The sequence below is a fragment of the Cucurbita maxima genome, unplaced genomic scaffold (assembly GCF_002738345.1).
Source record: "Cucurbita maxima cultivar Rimu unplaced genomic scaffold, Cmax_1.0 Cma_Scf00035, whole genome shotgun sequence".
NCBI classification, from domain to species: Eukaryota; Viridiplantae; Streptophyta; class Magnoliopsida; order Cucurbitales; family Cucurbitaceae; genus Cucurbita; species Cucurbita maxima.
Genome location: NW_019272051.1, coordinates 454,371 through 471,346, shown reverse-complemented (window position 1 = coordinate 471,346; position 16,976 = coordinate 454,371). Strand labels below are relative to the sequence as shown.

At 39.4% G+C, this 16,976-nt stretch overlaps 3 protein-coding genes across 6 annotated transcripts in view; 2 read left to right on the top strand and 1 right to left on the bottom strand.

Annotated features, from left to right (window-relative positions):
* Positions 1–2,588, top strand: part of LOC111467904 (ribosome biogenesis protein BRX1 homolog 1-like) — a 6,414-nt gene extending 3,826 nt beyond the window's left edge. For all 3 annotated transcript variants that reach the window (XM_023112996.1, XM_023112995.1, XM_023112994.1), the window contains 4 exons: positions 355–456; positions 1,007–1,075; positions 1,158–1,256; positions 2,235–2,588. In XM_023112996.1, coding sequence (XP_022968764.1) covers positions 355–456; positions 1,007–1,075; positions 1,158–1,256; positions 2,235–2,360 — 396 coding nt within the window. In that variant the 3' untranslated portion in view covers positions 2,361–2,588. The remainder of the gene's footprint in view (positions 1–354; positions 457–1,006; positions 1,076–1,157; positions 1,257–2,234) is intronic.
* Positions 2,589–4,559: 1,971 nt separating this feature from the next.
* LOC111467914 (psbP domain-containing protein 1, chloroplastic) lies at positions 4,560–7,433 on the top strand. Its single transcript, XM_023113012.1, has 4 exons — positions 4,560–4,826; positions 5,336–5,755; positions 6,829–7,180; positions 7,224–7,433. The coding sequence occupies exons 1-3, from the start codon at positions 4,674–4,676 to the stop codon at positions 7,048–7,050; spliced, it is 795 nt and encodes a 264-aa protein (XP_022968780.1). The 5' UTR covers positions 4,560–4,673; the 3' UTR covers positions 7,051–7,180; positions 7,224–7,433.
* LOC111467880 (AP-3 complex subunit mu) lies at positions 7,027–11,639 on the bottom strand. Of its 2 annotated transcripts, none has more exons than XM_023112967.1 (8): positions 11,464–11,639; positions 11,242–11,341; positions 10,939–11,049; positions 10,779–10,868; positions 10,418–10,665; positions 9,991–10,200; positions 9,680–9,887; positions 7,027–7,508 (listed from the first exon to the last, which is right to left on the bottom strand). In XM_023112967.1, exons 1-8 carry the CDS (start codon positions 11,496–11,498, stop codon positions 7,263–7,265), a joined length of 1,248 nt encoding a protein of 415 aa, XP_022968735.1. In that variant the 5' UTR covers positions 11,499–11,639; the 3' UTR covers positions 7,027–7,262. The 2 variants fall into 2 exon arrangements, with proteins under 2 accessions (XP_022968735.1, XP_022968736.1); XM_023112968.1 differs by having other exon boundaries at positions 10,939–11,043.
* Between the last annotated feature and the right edge of the window lie 5,337 nt (positions 11,640–16,976).

Below are 16,976 nucleotides of genomic sequence, written 5' to 3'. Positions count from 1 at the left end.
AAAAAAACCCAAAAAAAAAAAAAAAAAAAAAAAAAAAAAAGAGAGAGAAAAAGAAAAATGAAAATGCTCATCTTTCATGTAAAATATACTATGACATAAGAATATGGAATACTTGTGCCCGATTTCACATTTTTACACTGGTGCCCCAATACTGTCACTCTCTTATTATGCTGCCTTTATTAATTTCCTGATTTGGGTGGTCATATTAGTTTGATTTGCTGCCTATTTACTATGCTGTGAAAAGTAATTGTGGATTGTAGTTGCTTCTTCAAATAATGGCGTTCTTGTTTACAAATCCTTTGTAGTCTCATCTCAATTTGTCATAATTTTAGCTTAAATTGTTTTCCCCCCCAGATTTTTGGAACTCCGAAGGAACATCGACATTCGAAGCCGTACCATGATCATGTATTTGTTTTCTCCATTGTAGATGACCACATATGGTTCCGAAATTACCAGGTATGGTTTATTTATATTTTTACCTGTTACTGAATTTAATTCTCTCTATCGTTGGTTGCATCCAAATACACAACTTCCACATTTCATGCAAATCATGTACTTGATGCAGTCCTTTCTGTTGAATGTGAGCAAGAACTTTACCCATTGCTGGATCGTCTGCTTTCTTTTCTTTTTTGGTCTCAAAACAAGAAAGTTTTCGAAGTTCGGGTGCCTATTTAAAAGGTGTAGCTTGAGTGCAAAGTATGGGGACCTGAGGGACAATGTGTGTTTTTTGGTCAAGTAGTGTCTACCAGGATTCATTAGGTTGGAGGGGCTTGAGATTAAGCAAATTTTGGCGAATAATTTTTTGGGAGAGCCCAGGTTTCTCTTGTCCATATGTAAACAAAACTCTATTAATTTTTAGTTCAATTTCTAGTACCTATCAGATTTCTTAGTCCATTTTCATATAATTGTTGGTATAAGTTCTCGCTTGGCGGTTGCGTGGGCGTGTCATCCCCAACGAACCATTACTTAATGATGTGGCTTTGTCTTCTTTGTTTGGTGTGATTAGATAGCTGTTCCACATAATGAATCAGATAAAGTAGCTCGTGGAGGACTGGATAAAATGACTCTCATTGAGGTTATTAACCTTCCTCTCCCCGCTTTGTTTATAAATGAGTATTCACAATTTTTGGTTAACTTAAAAAATTTATATTTTACAGGTCGGTCCACGATTCTGTTTGAATCCAATCAAGATATTTGGTGGCAGTTTTGGAGGTCCAACCCTATACGAGAATCCGCTCTACGTATCGCCAAACCAGGTTAGACGACTCAACTTTTTGATGATTTGGGATTACACTTCTTCACTATGCCTTTACAATATAATTGAGGGTTTACTGAGGAGGCATTAGCTGCTATGCTTTTATGGTTTCTCCAAGTTCATTTTGTACAAGAGAACTGAAGTATAGGTATTACAGAAAAAGAAGTTATTTCAAAGGCCAATTATTCGTTATCTTCTTCAATTCAAGGTTCTTTGAGAAATGATCTGGCTCATCTCATTATGCTTGTAGTAATGTTTTTTCTATTCATGGTTGAATACCTGGAATTGCAATACTCCCTTGCATTCTTTAGAGAACACTAGTAGTGGGAGGTGGGGGGATGGTTGAGAGGGAGTCCTACGTTTGCTAATTAGGGAATGATCATGAGTTTATTAGTAAGGAATACATGTCCATTGGTACGAGGCCTTTTGGAGAAACCAAAAGCAAAATCATGAGAGTTTATGCTCACAGTGGACAATATCAATACCATTGTGGAGGTTTGTGTTTCCTAACATAGAATACTCAAATGTTGAACAAATAAGTTGTGAGCTTCGAAGATGTGGTCGAACAAAGGGTATATTTTGTTCGAGGACCCCAGAGAAGGAGTCAAGCCTCGATTAAGGGGAGGCTGTTTCAGGGCTCCATAGTCCTTAGGGGATGCTCTATTCTATAGTGTATTTTGTTTGAGGGGAGGATTGTTGAGAGAGAGTCCCACATTAGCTAATTTAGGGAATGATCATGGATTTATAAGTAAGGGTTTATAAGTAAGGAATACATCTCAATTGGTATGAGGTCTTTTAGAGAAACTAAAAGTAAAACGATGAGAGCTTATGCTCAAAATAGATAATATCATATCATTGTGGAGGTCCGTAATTCCTAACAAGCAGCTCATCTGATCTACGAACCGATGGAACCAAGTTCTATAATTTGAGCTTTACAATTAGACATAGACTTGCTCATGCTTTTGATGTCTCTCCATAGATTCGAGCGTTGGAGAAGAAGCAGAAGGCTGGAAAATACTCGAAGAAAGTTAAAGCGAAAACGAGGAGGAAGATGCACGAGTTATCAAATCCATTGGAACCGGACGAGTTTGCTGATATGTGGTAGGAATAGTCTTTGGATGGACTTCATCTTGTCTAGACTCAAAATTAAAGTTCCTCACCCCTCCAATGAAATGGGTATTTGTTCTCTAATGTACTGTTATCTATAGTGCAAATTTTGTCCTCGTTATTTATTTAAACCTGGAATTCTGTTTCTGTATGTTCAATGTTTGAATGCTTTAGATATGATTTTATAAGATATGTTACAATGAGTGGAGTAGTTCTAGTTACTCGAGATCGTATGGATTCTGGTTATGATCTTCTACACGACCTCATTGGTGACTTACACTCTAGTCCTAACAATTTGCAATTTGTATTCACCTACTTCATCCCACTATACTAGGAACTTGCACTGTTTCTTTGAACAATTTCATGTTATTATACGCGAATTTTATGAGGTGCAATTTGGAGGTCCCAATTACCTAATAAATCCAACACGTAGACACACAAAAATCCTTCCAGTGTTTGGTTTAGATGTTCGGTTTGTCTATCTGTCCATGAGTGAATAGCAGATTAAAACTCAATTGTGTACTTGCAACTTTTTGAAGGATACAATAAAATTTTGATGTGAAGAGTGGATTCCAATCCGACATGGGCTCTCCATGTAGTTTGACAATTTTCTTCATATATAGTTGTGCCGAATGTTCTATTATGCAGGTAACCGTTCTTAGTAGAAAACGTGTAGACTTGGTTGATCACCCATATCATCATGTGGCCTTTCAAAGTTCTTGGTAGACCTACGATGAAATTCAGTGTTATGTTCTTTCATTTTCACTAGGAGATGCGAGATGCTTAGAGGTGGGTTCTTTATTTCAGTGTCTTAACCTATATATTTCTTCATGTTGTGTCAATAAAAGTGTTGTTTGAGATCTTGGTACATATTAGTATCCATTGGATGCATGAAAAATAGTGAAATATGAGTTTTCGTTAGTGTCTCATTCCTCAGCTCATCATCTACGGGTACACATAAGCGTCAACCGCCACATTTGTCTTCTCTATGTCTACTGTATATCTACATTGTAATTCTTCACCTCTTCTAGTCATTTTCGTTGTCTCATATTAAGTCCAAGTCCATTCGGGGTGAAAAAGTATTTTAAGCTCTTGTGGTCTGTAAAAATATGTGTCCTCTCCAAATAGATAGTTTATCCATATTTTTAGCGTGAAAACTACCATGGCTAGCTATAAGTCATGGGTGGGATAATTAGCTCATAGTCAGCTCATAGTCGTTCAGTTGGTGAGAGGCATAGATAATGACCTTTTCATCTTGCATGAACACATATCCCAACCCTTTCTTGAAGGCATCACTATAGACCACATATTTTCCTACTCCGACCGATACCATGAGTATTGGGGCCGAAACTAGTATGCGTGAGACAATGAAATTGTGAGACCAATATAATGGGTGAAGGAGTGAAGCCACTTTATCGAGTTGGAGAGGTGAATGAGTGAAGCAATGAGACCAATAGGGAGAGGAGCGAGAGGAGTGCTCTTCGTAGCTAGTTCGAGGTCAACGTGACACTATGAGTGTTTACAATGGAAAAATCCATTCTACCTCTGCATATTCTCTCTTGGTATGAATTCATCATATTCTCATTAGTCGAGGATGAATTCATATTCTCACTCTTGGTATGAATTCATCAATGGGGATCCCTACTAGTTGGGGATGTCTAACTTATATAACCACATTGACAGCTGGAACTTCACAAATCCAGAAAGTTGCTTCACATGCCTCGATCCACACAAATGAACTTCTTTCGTCACTTCGTAAACACTTGAATAATCAATTCCATGAACATAACAATCATATCTATTAAACTGAACGACATGACCACGAACTCATAATAACCATACCGTGATCTAATGTCATTTTTGTACGACTTTCTCCATTATTTTGATTTGACGGTAAAGTCATTGCAAATCAATTTTAAAAGATTCCATCGCCTCTCTTAGTCGAACAAATTTCTTCGATAGATGTAGAAGTTGATACAATAAGAATAATGGAAAATAATTAACTAAGGAAGAAGAATTTAAAGAAATATTTTTTATTTACGAGTCATATTTTTAAATATTGAACGGTATAAGCAAAAAGGGTTTATAGCTCAGTGACAGAGCATTTGACTGCAAATCAAGAGATGTTGGTTGGGCCTTTTTTTTTATTTTTTTATTTATTAAACAATTTTAATTAGACTTTAACACATTAATGTTCGAAAATCTAAGTTGGCCTCTTTTATCAGCTTATCTTATCTTATGAATCTGAAAAACCTCTGTTTTCTCTCGTTTCCTCCTCCGTTCTTAGAGCGAGAGAGACAGATTCCCGAAAATGGCTGTAATCCTCGATTCCTTCTTACCTCCAATTCACACACTCAGTTCTTCTTCTCGGAAATGGATTCCAACCGCTTCCCCGTCTCCGCGATGGCCGCCAATCGATTCATCCCCCAAATCTCGCTTCTCACTCACCTCTGAATCTAAACCGGTAATTCTTCCAAAATTACTACACAAACTGTAATCTGGAACTTGTTGCTTGCATTTATCGGCATCGCTTTCTAATATGTAACCAGATTAAAGCCCTTGCAGTTCCGAGGAGGAGTGCAATGGCGTTAATCTTGTAATCTGGAACTTGTTTCTTGCATTTATCGCTATCGCTTTCGCTTTATAATTTGTAATCAGATTAAAGCCGTTGCAGTTCAGAGGAGGAGTGCAATGGCGTTGATCTTGTAGTCTGGAACTTGTTTCTTGCATCTATCGCTATCGCTTTCTAATATGTAACCAGATTAAAGCCGTTGCAGTTCCGAGGAGGAGTGCAATGGCGTTGATCTTGTAATCTGGAACTTGTTACTTGCATATATCGCTATCGCTATCGCTTTCTGATATGTAATCAGATTAAAGCCGTTGCAGTTCCGAGGAGGAGTGCAATGGCGTTGATCTTGTAATCTGGAACTTGTTTCTTGCATTTATCGCTATCGCTTTCTAATGTGTAATCAGATTAAAGCCCTTGCAGTTCCGAGGAGGAGTGCGATGGCGTTGATCTTGTCCTCTTGTATTTTCTCGAATTCGGCAATGGCTGAGCAATCTGTTGGATTATTGGAATACATTGACACATTTGATGGCTATTCGTTCAATTACCCTAAGAATTGGATTCAAGTTCGGGGGGCGGGGGCTGACATATTCTTTAGGGATCCGTTTGTTCTTGATGAGAATATTTCCGTGGAGTTCTCGTCGCCGTCTTCATCTAGGTATAAGAGCGTTGAGGATTTGGGACCTCCTGAAGAAGCGGGGAAGAAAGTGCTGAAACAGTATTTGACAGAGTTCATGTCTACAAGGCTTGGGGTTAGAAGGGAATCCAACATTCTTTCTACTTCTTCAAGAATGGCGGATGATGGCAGGACTTACTACCAAGTTGAGGTAATGTGAATATTGAGAAGTTTTATATAATTATTGTCCCATCTTTTCCTGCTTGAATTTTATCCATTTTGGAAGGTGGTTTACACAAAATTTTGAAAGTTCACGAACATATTTAAGATCTAATACAAATTCAAATTTGTTTGATAAAACTTGTAGACCCCATCTCAATTGGAGAGGGAAACAAAAACATTTTTTATAAGGGTATAGACACGATCTCCCTAGTAGATGCGTTTTAAAAATTTTGTAGGGAAGCCTGAGGACAACCCAAAGAGGACAATATTTGCTAGCGGTGGACTTGGGCTGTTACAAATAGTATCAGGACACAGCGAGGACACTTAGCCCTGAAGGGGTGGACACTGGGAGATGTGCTAGCAAGGTCGTTGGATCTCGAAGGGGGTGGATTGTGAGATTCCACATTGATTGGAGAGAGGAACGAGTGTCAGCAAGGAGGCTAGGTCTCGAAGGGGGGTGGATTGTGAGATCCCATATCTGTTAGAATCGAAGCATTGTTTTATGAAAACCTCTCTAGCAGACGCGTTTTAAAAACGCATGAAAGAGGACAATATTTGCTAGCAGTGGACTTGGGCTGTTATAAATAGTATCAGGACACAGCGAGGACGCTTAGCCCCGAAGGGGGTGGACACCGGAGGTGCGTCAGCAAGGACGCTGGGTCCCGAAAGGGGGTAGATTGTGAGATCCCACATCGGTTAGAGAGAGGAACGAGGAGGCTAGGCCCCAAAGGGGGGTAGATTGTGAGATCTCACATCGGTTAGAAACAAAACATTCTTTATAAGGTTGTGAAAACCTCTCTCAGGCAGACACGTTTTAAAAACACGTGAAAGGAAAAACCCTAAAATGACAATATTTTCTACCTTTTGAGATTTCATAGTTCATTCTTTGACATTAAATAATGTAGCGTCTCTAAAGTAGTTAGTTTACTATTTTTTTTTTCACGATAGCTTAACTTTTAACAAATGTTAGACTCGAGTTTATGATGTCGTTTAGCTTCTTTGATCTACATTTCTTCAAATGCATCATAACTATCTCCAATAATTGTATTATGTGCATATCAGGTAAACATAAAGTCATATGCAAACAACAATGAACTGGCAGTAATGCCACAGGATCGGGTGGTTCGTCTGGAATGGGACCGAAGATATCTCTCCGTTCTCGGAGTCGAAAACAATCGGCTATATGAACTGAGATTACAAACCCCAGAAAATGTGTTTGTAGAAGAAGAAAATGAGCTGCGTCAAGTTATGGATTCTTTCAGAGTCAACAAAGTGAATGCATGAAATGAAACACAAGAGGAGGCTTGTTTTCAGATACAATAGCTGAAATATTGTACTTTCTGTCATCAAATCACTACTGGATTTTACAGTTTGATATTGGAATCCGCTCTCACTAATTTAACATTGAACCAAAGATTGACACACTATCAATTTCAATGAAACAGGCATCATTTAAGGATTGTGCTCACTTCACACTTGGGTAGTACCGTTATAGCTTAGGACCGAACTTCGAACTTCCCAGCTCGTGTTAGAGCTCGAAAGCCTTTGTAAGGATGATTCGGCAAGTTCTTCACGTCGAGTTTATCTACTTGCAGGCCAGAGAGAACTACACCCATGATCTTAAAACGCACTTGAAATGTTGGAAATATATGAAGCTGTTGTAATCCTGTCTCGAGTGTTAATGTTCCAGACATTGAAGGGGTTTTATCTTTTGGCATCTTTCCAATTGTCCAAGAACACATCTGTAGAAATAAAACGGTATTGAATTTTTAGTATATCATGAGAGAATAAGAATAAGAAGAATAGAATATAGTTTCCTTAAACAAATGAACGTACAACACTAATTCCTCTTATAAAAAATTGTTACGAATCACGAACTTCTACAATGATATTGTCCACTTTGAGCATAATCTTTCGGGCTTTGCTTTTGATTTCCCCAAAGACCTCATATCAATAGAGATGGTATTCCTTACTTATAAACCCATGATTATCTCCTTAATTAGTCAATGTGAGACTCTGTCTCAAGAATCCTCCCCTCGAACAAATATACCATAGAGCTTCCCCTTAATCGAGGCTCGACTCCTTTTTTGGAGCCATCGAACAAAGTACACCCTTTGTTCGACACTTGAGTCACTTTTGACTATACCTTCAAGTCTCACAACTTCTTTGTTTAACATTTGAGGATTCTATTGACATGACTAAGTTAAGGATATAACTCTAATACCATATTAGAAATCACGAACCTCCACAATGGTATGGTATGATATTGTTCACTTTGAGCATAAGCTCTCTCATAACTTTACTTTTGGTTTCCCCAAAAGGCCTCATACCAACCGAAATAGAATTCCTTACTTATAAACTCATGATCATCTCCTTAATTAGCCAATGTGGGACTGCCTCCCACCAATCCTCAACAATCCTCCCCTCGAACAAAGTATACCATAGAGCCTCCCCTCAGACCTATGAAGCCCTCAAACAGCCTCCTCATAATTGAGGCTTGACTCCTTTTTTGGAGTCATCGAACAAAGTACACTATTTGCTCGACGCTTGAGTCACTTTTGACTATATCTTCGAGGCTCACAACTTCTTTATTCGACATTTGATAATTCTATTGACATAGCTAAGTTAATGGCATAGTTCTAATACCATGTTAGGAATCACAAACCTTCACAATGATATGATATTGTTCACTTTGAGCATAAACTTTCCTGACTTTGCTATTGGTTTCCCCAAAAGACCTCATACCAACAGAAATAGTATTCCTTACTTATAAACTCATGATCATCTCCTTAATTAGCCAATGTGGGACTCTCTCTCACCAATGCTCAACAATCCTCCCTTAAACAAAGTACACCATAGAGCCTCCCCTGAGGCCTATGAAGCCCTCGATCAGCCTCCCCATAATTGAGGCTTGACTTCTTCTCTGGAACTCTCAAACAAAGTACACCCTTTGTTAGATATTTGAGTCACTTTTGACTATACCTTCGAGGCTCACAACTTCTTTCTTCGACATTTGAGGATTCTATTGACATAGCTAAGTTAAGGGCATATCTCTAATACCATGTTAGGAATCACAAACCTCCACAATGGTATGATATTGTCCACTTTGAGCATAAGCTTTCATGGCTTTGCTTTTGGTTTCCCCAAAAGGCCTCATACCAACAGAAATAGTATTCCTTACTTATAAACTTATGATCATCTCCTTAATTAGCCAACGTGGGACTCCCTCTCAACAATGCTCAACAATCCTCTCCTTGAACAAAGTACACCATAGAGCCTCCCCAGAGGCCTATGGAGTCCTCGATCAGCCTCCCCATAATTGAGGCTCGACTTCTTCTTTGGAATTCTCAAACAAAGTACACTCTTTGTTAGATATTTGAGTCACTTTTGGCTATACCTTCAAGGCTCACAACTTCTTTGTTCGACATTTGAGGATTCTATTGTCATAGCTAAGTTAAGGGCATAACTCTATACCATGTTAGGAATCACGAACCTCCACAGTGGTATGATATTGTCCACTTTGAGCATAAGCTCTCATGGCTTTGCTTTTGGTTTCCCCAAAAGGCCTCATACCAACGAAAATAGTATTCCTTACTTATAAACTCATGATCATCTCCTTAATTAACCAATGTGGGATCCCTCTCAACAATGCTCAACAATCCTCTCTCAACAATGCTCAACAATCCTCTCTTTGAACAAAGTATACCATATTTCACATGGAGATCCCAAGAAAGAAACTTACATATTCATCATATAAACACCAGTCAGAAATTGTCAAATACCAATTTAAAAAGTCACTACAATGAAACTGAAAACAACCTAAAAAGGCATTTAGCATAACTCTTTTGGTCGATTAGCAAGCATGGATGGAATATAACTCCTTTTCAGTTTAACAAAATGATGAAACTATTACCTTATTAGATAGGATGTTCACTGTTCCATAATTTGAAGTAAGGTCAACTGATAAAACACATGAGGGCAACTGAAACTGCACATCGATTGAGTCAATTGGCTTTCCAGGATCATGTCGAATTCCTACTAACACACTGACCCGGCACGTCCCAGCATCTGATGTAAACTGAGGCTTTACATATACAGGAGTATTCTTCAACTTTCTAACCCTGAATGAAACTAAGATTTAGTAAGGAAGGAATACTAATAATTAACATATAATAAGGTGAAAAAGTAGATACTTTCCAGAATCCATGTTCAATTTATACATACCTGTAACTCATGAGCTTAAACTGCCCATCAGGAGGCACAAATGATAGGATCTGATGTGATTCCCATGGGCGAAACCGAACACAGGGATGGAATCTCACATCATCAAGAATTGAAGGGTTTGCAAATGAGAGTGTCAAATCAGGAAGACCAGATAGATGAGAATTTACTTGAATTTCACCATAAATTTCACACTTAACCAGGTGCCCATCCCTGAACAAGACAGTTCAACAGCAAGATTCAATATAACATGTCTACTATTCTCATGTGCTTGTTATTCATTACAACTTCAATTGAGATGCATTAGTGGAAGGTGTAGGATTTCAGCAGCCAAACCGAATACTAATTTAATGGTAAACGTATAATTGGTGAATGGAATACGTAACGATATTTATTATAAAAATGAAAACTAGAGAAAAGCTTTTAGAACCTGTTTAGAATTGCATCCATCTCCTCCACAAGTTCAACATTAACTTCATTTTTAGCATATTTTGGATCTGTTGATCTCCATGGAACATGAGATGCGATTGCACCTGGAATGGTGTCGCTAACATTCGAACTGTTACCAGTCACGACACTCAAAACTTTGCTGACAAGGTTCGGTGGAGCTATGATTTCTCTCAGGATATTAGGTTCTGTAGTGAGGGGGAAGCCATTGTCTATCATCTCATCCAGAAGCTACAAATTCCAAATGTCTAACAATGACTTTTTTTTGTTGAACCAAATGAAATTAACAATCTAAGAATGAATTAAAATCCGCCATGTTTATACGTGAATTGGTTCGGGCGTACCTCATATACAATGACAAAGTTATCCTTTACCAAATCTTCATTCAACTCCCCAAGATAATCTGTCAGAACATCCGCCACTCTGCAGAGGAACTAAGGATCAAAAGTTAAGAAATCAAATATCCAACCTAATTTCTTGCTCATTCTAGAGAAGAAATTTTACCTCAATCCCCATTAAAGGCGGCATTTCAACTTGGGTGCAGGCCAAGAAAGTGATTCCGTCACGAACAACTTGGAAAAGATAATGTGTCGGAGAAGCAATCACCGGCTGCAGCTAAAAATAAATGGGGGGAGAAAAGAAAACAAAGAATCAAATTCAATCCAACATCGAATTATCATATAACGAAAAACCTAACTCCGAACAAATACTTACAAATCAAAGATCCAGATACCAAAATCTAAAAGAAAAACCTACAATTCACAAATAGAGTAGTTTTGAATGGAAATTTTGCGATTCTAAAGGTACCTTGAAGGAATCACCTTGAGATACGGATTGCTCCCAGAACCAAGCACAAATAGATCGGTCGACACGATGGCCAGTGAGCTGTTTCTCCAGCATAATCTCTCTGCAAAATCCAACAGTAAAAGAGGAGCAACATTTGAATTGGAACGAACAATTCAGGGACAAAACTGTGACCGAATATCGGATGATGAATTACTGTTTATAGGTAATGAGATTAACTCTTACCCTGAATCGGATAGCAGAAATATGCATTGCAACATCTCTTAAATCGGCGTCTGAAAGCGAGAAATGAGGCTTAAGCGCGCACTTCGCAGAGAGACGAATGACGAAGATCGATTGATATGAGCATAGGAAAGGGGTTCTTCACTCCGGCCGCACATTGATCCCACTCGGTTGAAATTTTGTTTCAAACTCACCAAAAGTTAAGAGTAGATTAGATTGATAAAAAATATTGATTATCGTTAAAAAAAAAAAAAAAAAATTTTAAAAACTTTTATTTAACATAAAAAAAAAAATAAAATAAAATAAATTAAGAAGTTTACAAATAAACACATTATAAAAATAATTAGTTTACAACAGAAAAATAAAATTTGATATTTAAAAATAGTATAAAATATATGAATAATTGTTGGTTTATTCCTATTATAAATAATGGTATAAAATATGGAAGTGTTTTTTTAATCTTAAAAAAAGAGGTTTATGAAATAGAAATTATATTTTCTTTTCCAAATAAAAATAAAATAAAATAATAATATCTAGTAACACTTGTTAACAACTTTGACAAATCTATGAATATGTAACTTTATCTCAATATATTTAATAGGACTTTGTTCGTTTCAGGTTAACTCGAAATTTGTCTAATGAACTAGAAACTCGAACTAAACCTATTTGATTCCACAAAATTAACCTAACTCCTATAATTCGAGTTGATTTGGTTTGGATTTTTAGGTTCAATATTTGTTAGCGATGGGCTTGGGCTGTTACAAATGGTATCAGAGTTAGTCACCAGACGATGCAAGACACTGGTTGGAGTAGGGTTAGACCCTCTCTATAGTAAATGCATTTTAAAACACATCTAGCTGACGACGATACGTAATGGGTCAAAGTGGACAATCTAGGCTTAGGCTTAGAGCATAAATCCAACATTGGTCATGGATGCCATTAGAGTTTACAACTAGACCATTTATTGAGTATTTTTATGCTCACTAACTTCTTTTTTAAGTGATAGCTGATCAGTTGGTTGAGGTGGGGAGTGTTGAGGAGCTATGTGTCACAATCATCTTTTCTTGGTAGCGGATTTGGCGATTGTGCGGCACCCACTTTTAGCACTGAGTGAGTCAAGTCAACTTTAGATCACGTTGCATACGGTCAGGCAACGTATAATCAAGCCTCAAACCTCGATTTGAAAAGAAGATCTTAGAAATTGGAGCAAAGAGATTTTGGAAAAAGAGTTTGAAAGCAAGAATGAGAGAGAGATTGAGAGTGGTGTTATATAGCATGCAACCAAAAAGGCAACAACAATGGCTTAAACAATATATAATTTTTCGGGTAGGGAGAGTTTAACAGCTAGTCACATCTCTCTACAGTACATTTTGAGGCATTTCATGTCTACCAAGTGTAGCCATGATTTTCGCTGAAACATCATACTCTTAGAAAAAACAAGAAGGAAATAATATAACATGAAAGTAGTAAAAGAAAGCGATAAAGTAGTACAAGGCAAGGGTTTCGACGTGTAACGAGCATGCGACCATGGGGAACACGCCTTGGACAAGCATGACCGTGACATCCTTCCCCAGTTGGTTGACATCCTTGTCAATTGTCTCATTTCTTCGAAATCTGCAATCTGAAGTGCGGCTTCTTCAGGTAGTCGGCACGTTCCTAGCTGATTTTTGCTTATGGGAGTCCTTTCCAGACTAAAAATTCTTGTAAGTTGTGCTTTGGGTTGTCAATACGACGGGTTCGCTCGACCAAAATCTCCTCTACTTCCATTGTAACTGGGGGTCGTGTCACTTGGTTGCGTTGATAGTCATCGTCGTCTGGGCAATATGGTTTTAGGTTACTTACATGGATGACGGGATGAATCTTCATCCATGTAGGTAATTGGAGACGATATGAAGTCCTTCCGACTTTCTCAATGACTTCGGTTGGTCCTTCATATTTTCGCACTAATCACTGGTCCCTATTCCCATGGAATCTAAATTGTTCTGGCCTCAGCTTGATCATAACTTGGTCACCAACCTGAAACTCTAATGATCTTCGTTTTTTATCTACCCACTTCTTCATTCTTCGTGAAGCTTTCTCCAAATACGCTTGTACTACTTCGGAGGTTTGCTTCCACTCTTTGGTAAAGTTGTACGCTTGAGGGCTTCTCTCGGCATAGGGGTGGTTAATGATATGGGGCATGAGTGGTTGTCTACCATATACTATTTCAAAAGGGATTTTTCCTGTCGACGAGCTTTGCTCACAATTGAAGCTAAATTGAGTAACGTCGAGCATCTGTACCTAGTTTTTCTATCCATCAATGAAATCATGTAAGAACTCTTCGAGCATACTATTGAACCTTCTAGTTTGTCCGTCAATTTGGAGATGATAGCTTGAAGAGATGTTTAGGATCAACCTCAATTGCTTGAACTACTCGGTCCAAAAGGTCCTTGTGATTCTCCCATCGCAATCACTGATAATGCTAGTGGGAATACTCCACAACTCGACAACTTGTCGAAGGAATAGTTGTGCGGTTGCTTCAGTAGAGCATAACTTGGGAGTTGGGACGAATGTGACATATTTGGAGAACCTATCGACAATGACCAAGATGAACTCCATTTCTTCTACCTTGGGGAGGTGTGTGATAAAATCTAGAGAAACACTTTCCTACGGTCAAAAAGGGACCGGTAGAGGTTCCAATAGTCTAACAATTTTGTTTCGTTCAACCTTGTCTTGTTGGCAGATAAGACAAATCTTTGTGAACTGTGTCACATCGCCGCGAAGGTTTGACCAATAGTACCCCTTTTTAGGAGGGCATAGGTTCTCTGCCACCCGTTGTCGCTTGCCCATGGTGTGTCATGACATTATTTAAGTAGGAGTTTCCTTAGGTTTCTCGAACGGGAGACGTAAAGACGATTTCCCTTGGTGAAAAGTAAATTGTCCTCGACCCAAAACTGACAAGTCTTCCCCTCCTTGGCTAGCTGCATGATGGCCTAGACGACCAGCTCTTTGGCTAGGTGTTCTTTGAGACTTCCTCGTATCATCCTGCTCAACTTACTTGCTTGTAGATGAGCTAACATGCACAGGGCTGCATGATCGCTCTTCAAACTTAGGGCATCTACAACTTGATTTTCTTTACCTTGCCTATGTTCGAACTGAAAGTCATATTCGGCCTCACAATCTTGCCAACACGCTTGTTTCAAAAATAACTTGGGTTGGTCAAAGAAGTGACATATGGAATTGTTGTTTGTCTTGACTACAAACTTAGCTACGAGGAAGTATTGTTGACTTCTGGCAATCGAGAGGAAATCGTCGGCAGAGTAAGAAACTTCCAAGGAAATTTGTTGGAAGAAAATGAAAACATAAAATGAAAGAGAGAAATCTCGAGATTTGATTTAGTGAAAAAAAAAAAAAGAGTGATTCTCATTAGATTCGCCTATTTAAATAATTAGTTTATCCTACAAATGAAAAGTGGCCAACTAAATTTGTGCCACTCCCTGAAGATGGCCACCTAAAAAATTGGTAATCCATTCGACGTGTTTTTCAAATGGTCAAGAAAATATTAAATAACTGACTAAAACGTATAAAAGCTAAATAAGGAAACCTCAGACTTTTATCTAACAATCTCCTCCTAAAACCAGTGGTACTTATTATTTGAACTCCGATCTTTGAACAAAGTTCCTCAAATTTTACTCGCGCCAGAGACTTGGTGAAGATGCCTCCAAGCCGTTCCTCTGTTCGGATGAAGTCAATCTTGATAAGCCTCGATCTGTACACTCCTGAATATAATGGAACTTGATCTCTATGTGCTTGCTTCGGTCGTGCAAAACCAAATTTTTGATCAGGGAGATCGTAGCTTTGTTGTCCATGTAAAGCATTGGTGAATCGCCTTCTTTTCCGATGAGTTCTTCAATCAGTTGCGCAAGTTAGAATCCCCTATGTTGCTGTCGTCGAAGCGACAATGTACTATGCTTCGCAAGAAGATAAAGTAACTACCTTTTGCTTAGTTGATTGCCAGCAGATCGTGCCACTTGAGAGGAAGTAAATCATCCCGTCAGTGCTCTTACGATCATTAATGTCACCGACCATGTCACTATCACCATAGTCAACCAGCTCAAGCTTCTCCTTTTCTCTCCCTGTGCAGTATCTCACACCCCAGCCTTTGGTTCCAGCCACATAGCTCAGCCTTTGGTTCCAACCACATAGCGCAGGATGCGCTTGACAGTCACAAAATGCTCCTCTCTAGATGCTTCCATGAATCTACTCACGTATCCAACGAAATAAGCAAGGTTAGGGTGTGTGTTTACCAGATAGCGCAATCTCCCGACAATGCTGCGGTAATTGGTGGCATCGACTGCCGTCGTAGTGGCGGCCTTTCTTAGCTTGAGCCGGGCCTCCATTGGCGTCCTTGTAAGGTTACTATCAGCAAGCCCAGTTGTGTCCAGCAGCTTCTTAGCGTACGCATTTTGGCAAATGGTGATGCCGACAGTACTCTATTGCACTTTGATGTTGAATTAGTAGTTGAGCACGCCGAGATCGCTCATCTTGAAGTTCTTTGACATCTCCCTCTTGAATCTTTCGAGGACTTCCATGTCGCCTCCAGTGATTATGAGGTCGTCGATGTAAACTCTCACGATCAGTCACTGCTCGTTGTGGTTGTGCGTGTACATGTCATGCTCAGAGGTACTGCCAAGCTTCGCGTTCCAAGCTAGTGGTGCTTGCCGAAGCCCATAGAGTGCCTTGTGTAGGTGCAATACCTTGTTAGGGTTGTCATTGTCGAGGAAGTCCGATGGTTGTCAGATATAGACGGTCTCCTTCAGTTCTCCGTTGAGGAACGCAAATTTCATGTCCATGTGGCGAACCTCCTAGGAATGATGTGCCGCGATTGCCAGCAATAAGCAGACAGATTCCAGCCTTGCCACTGGCGCGAATACCTCCTCGAAATCCACTCCTTGCTTCTGGACTAGCCCTTCTCCACCAGACGGGCCTTGTGTTTCGCAACTTCTCCCTCTTTGTTACGCTTAAGTTTGAAGACCCATTTGAGCCCTATGGCTCGGTGTCCCATCGGCATGTCCTCCAGACTCCACGTCTAGTTCTCAGTGATGGATGTCATCTCCTCCTGCATTGCCTTTAGTCAACACGGGTTTCTTTATGCTTCGGCGAAGGTGTTCAGTTCATCTGCGCTGATGGCATGCAGTTTGGCCACCTCTTGTTCGAGTTCGTGCCCCACTAGTCCAGGTGGTTCACCTCCTCCCACTAGATCTTCCATCCTCCGGTACCAAGCCACCAGATAATCATCGTGATCGGCATCCAGTGTTGAATCCGCAGTCCGTGGTGTTGCAAACTCCACTAGTTCAGGGGGTACAGCTGCTGGCGGTGGCAGTTCCTGATGTTGCGCTTCTCCTTCTCCGGACTCGGTGACAAGGTACTCCACCGTGAACTGATTTTGGTTTTGGTTTGTCTCAGTCACGTCGTTCCACTATCAGAAGGTGCTTTCATCAAAGATGATGTTGCGAGACACGTGAGCTTCCCCCCCC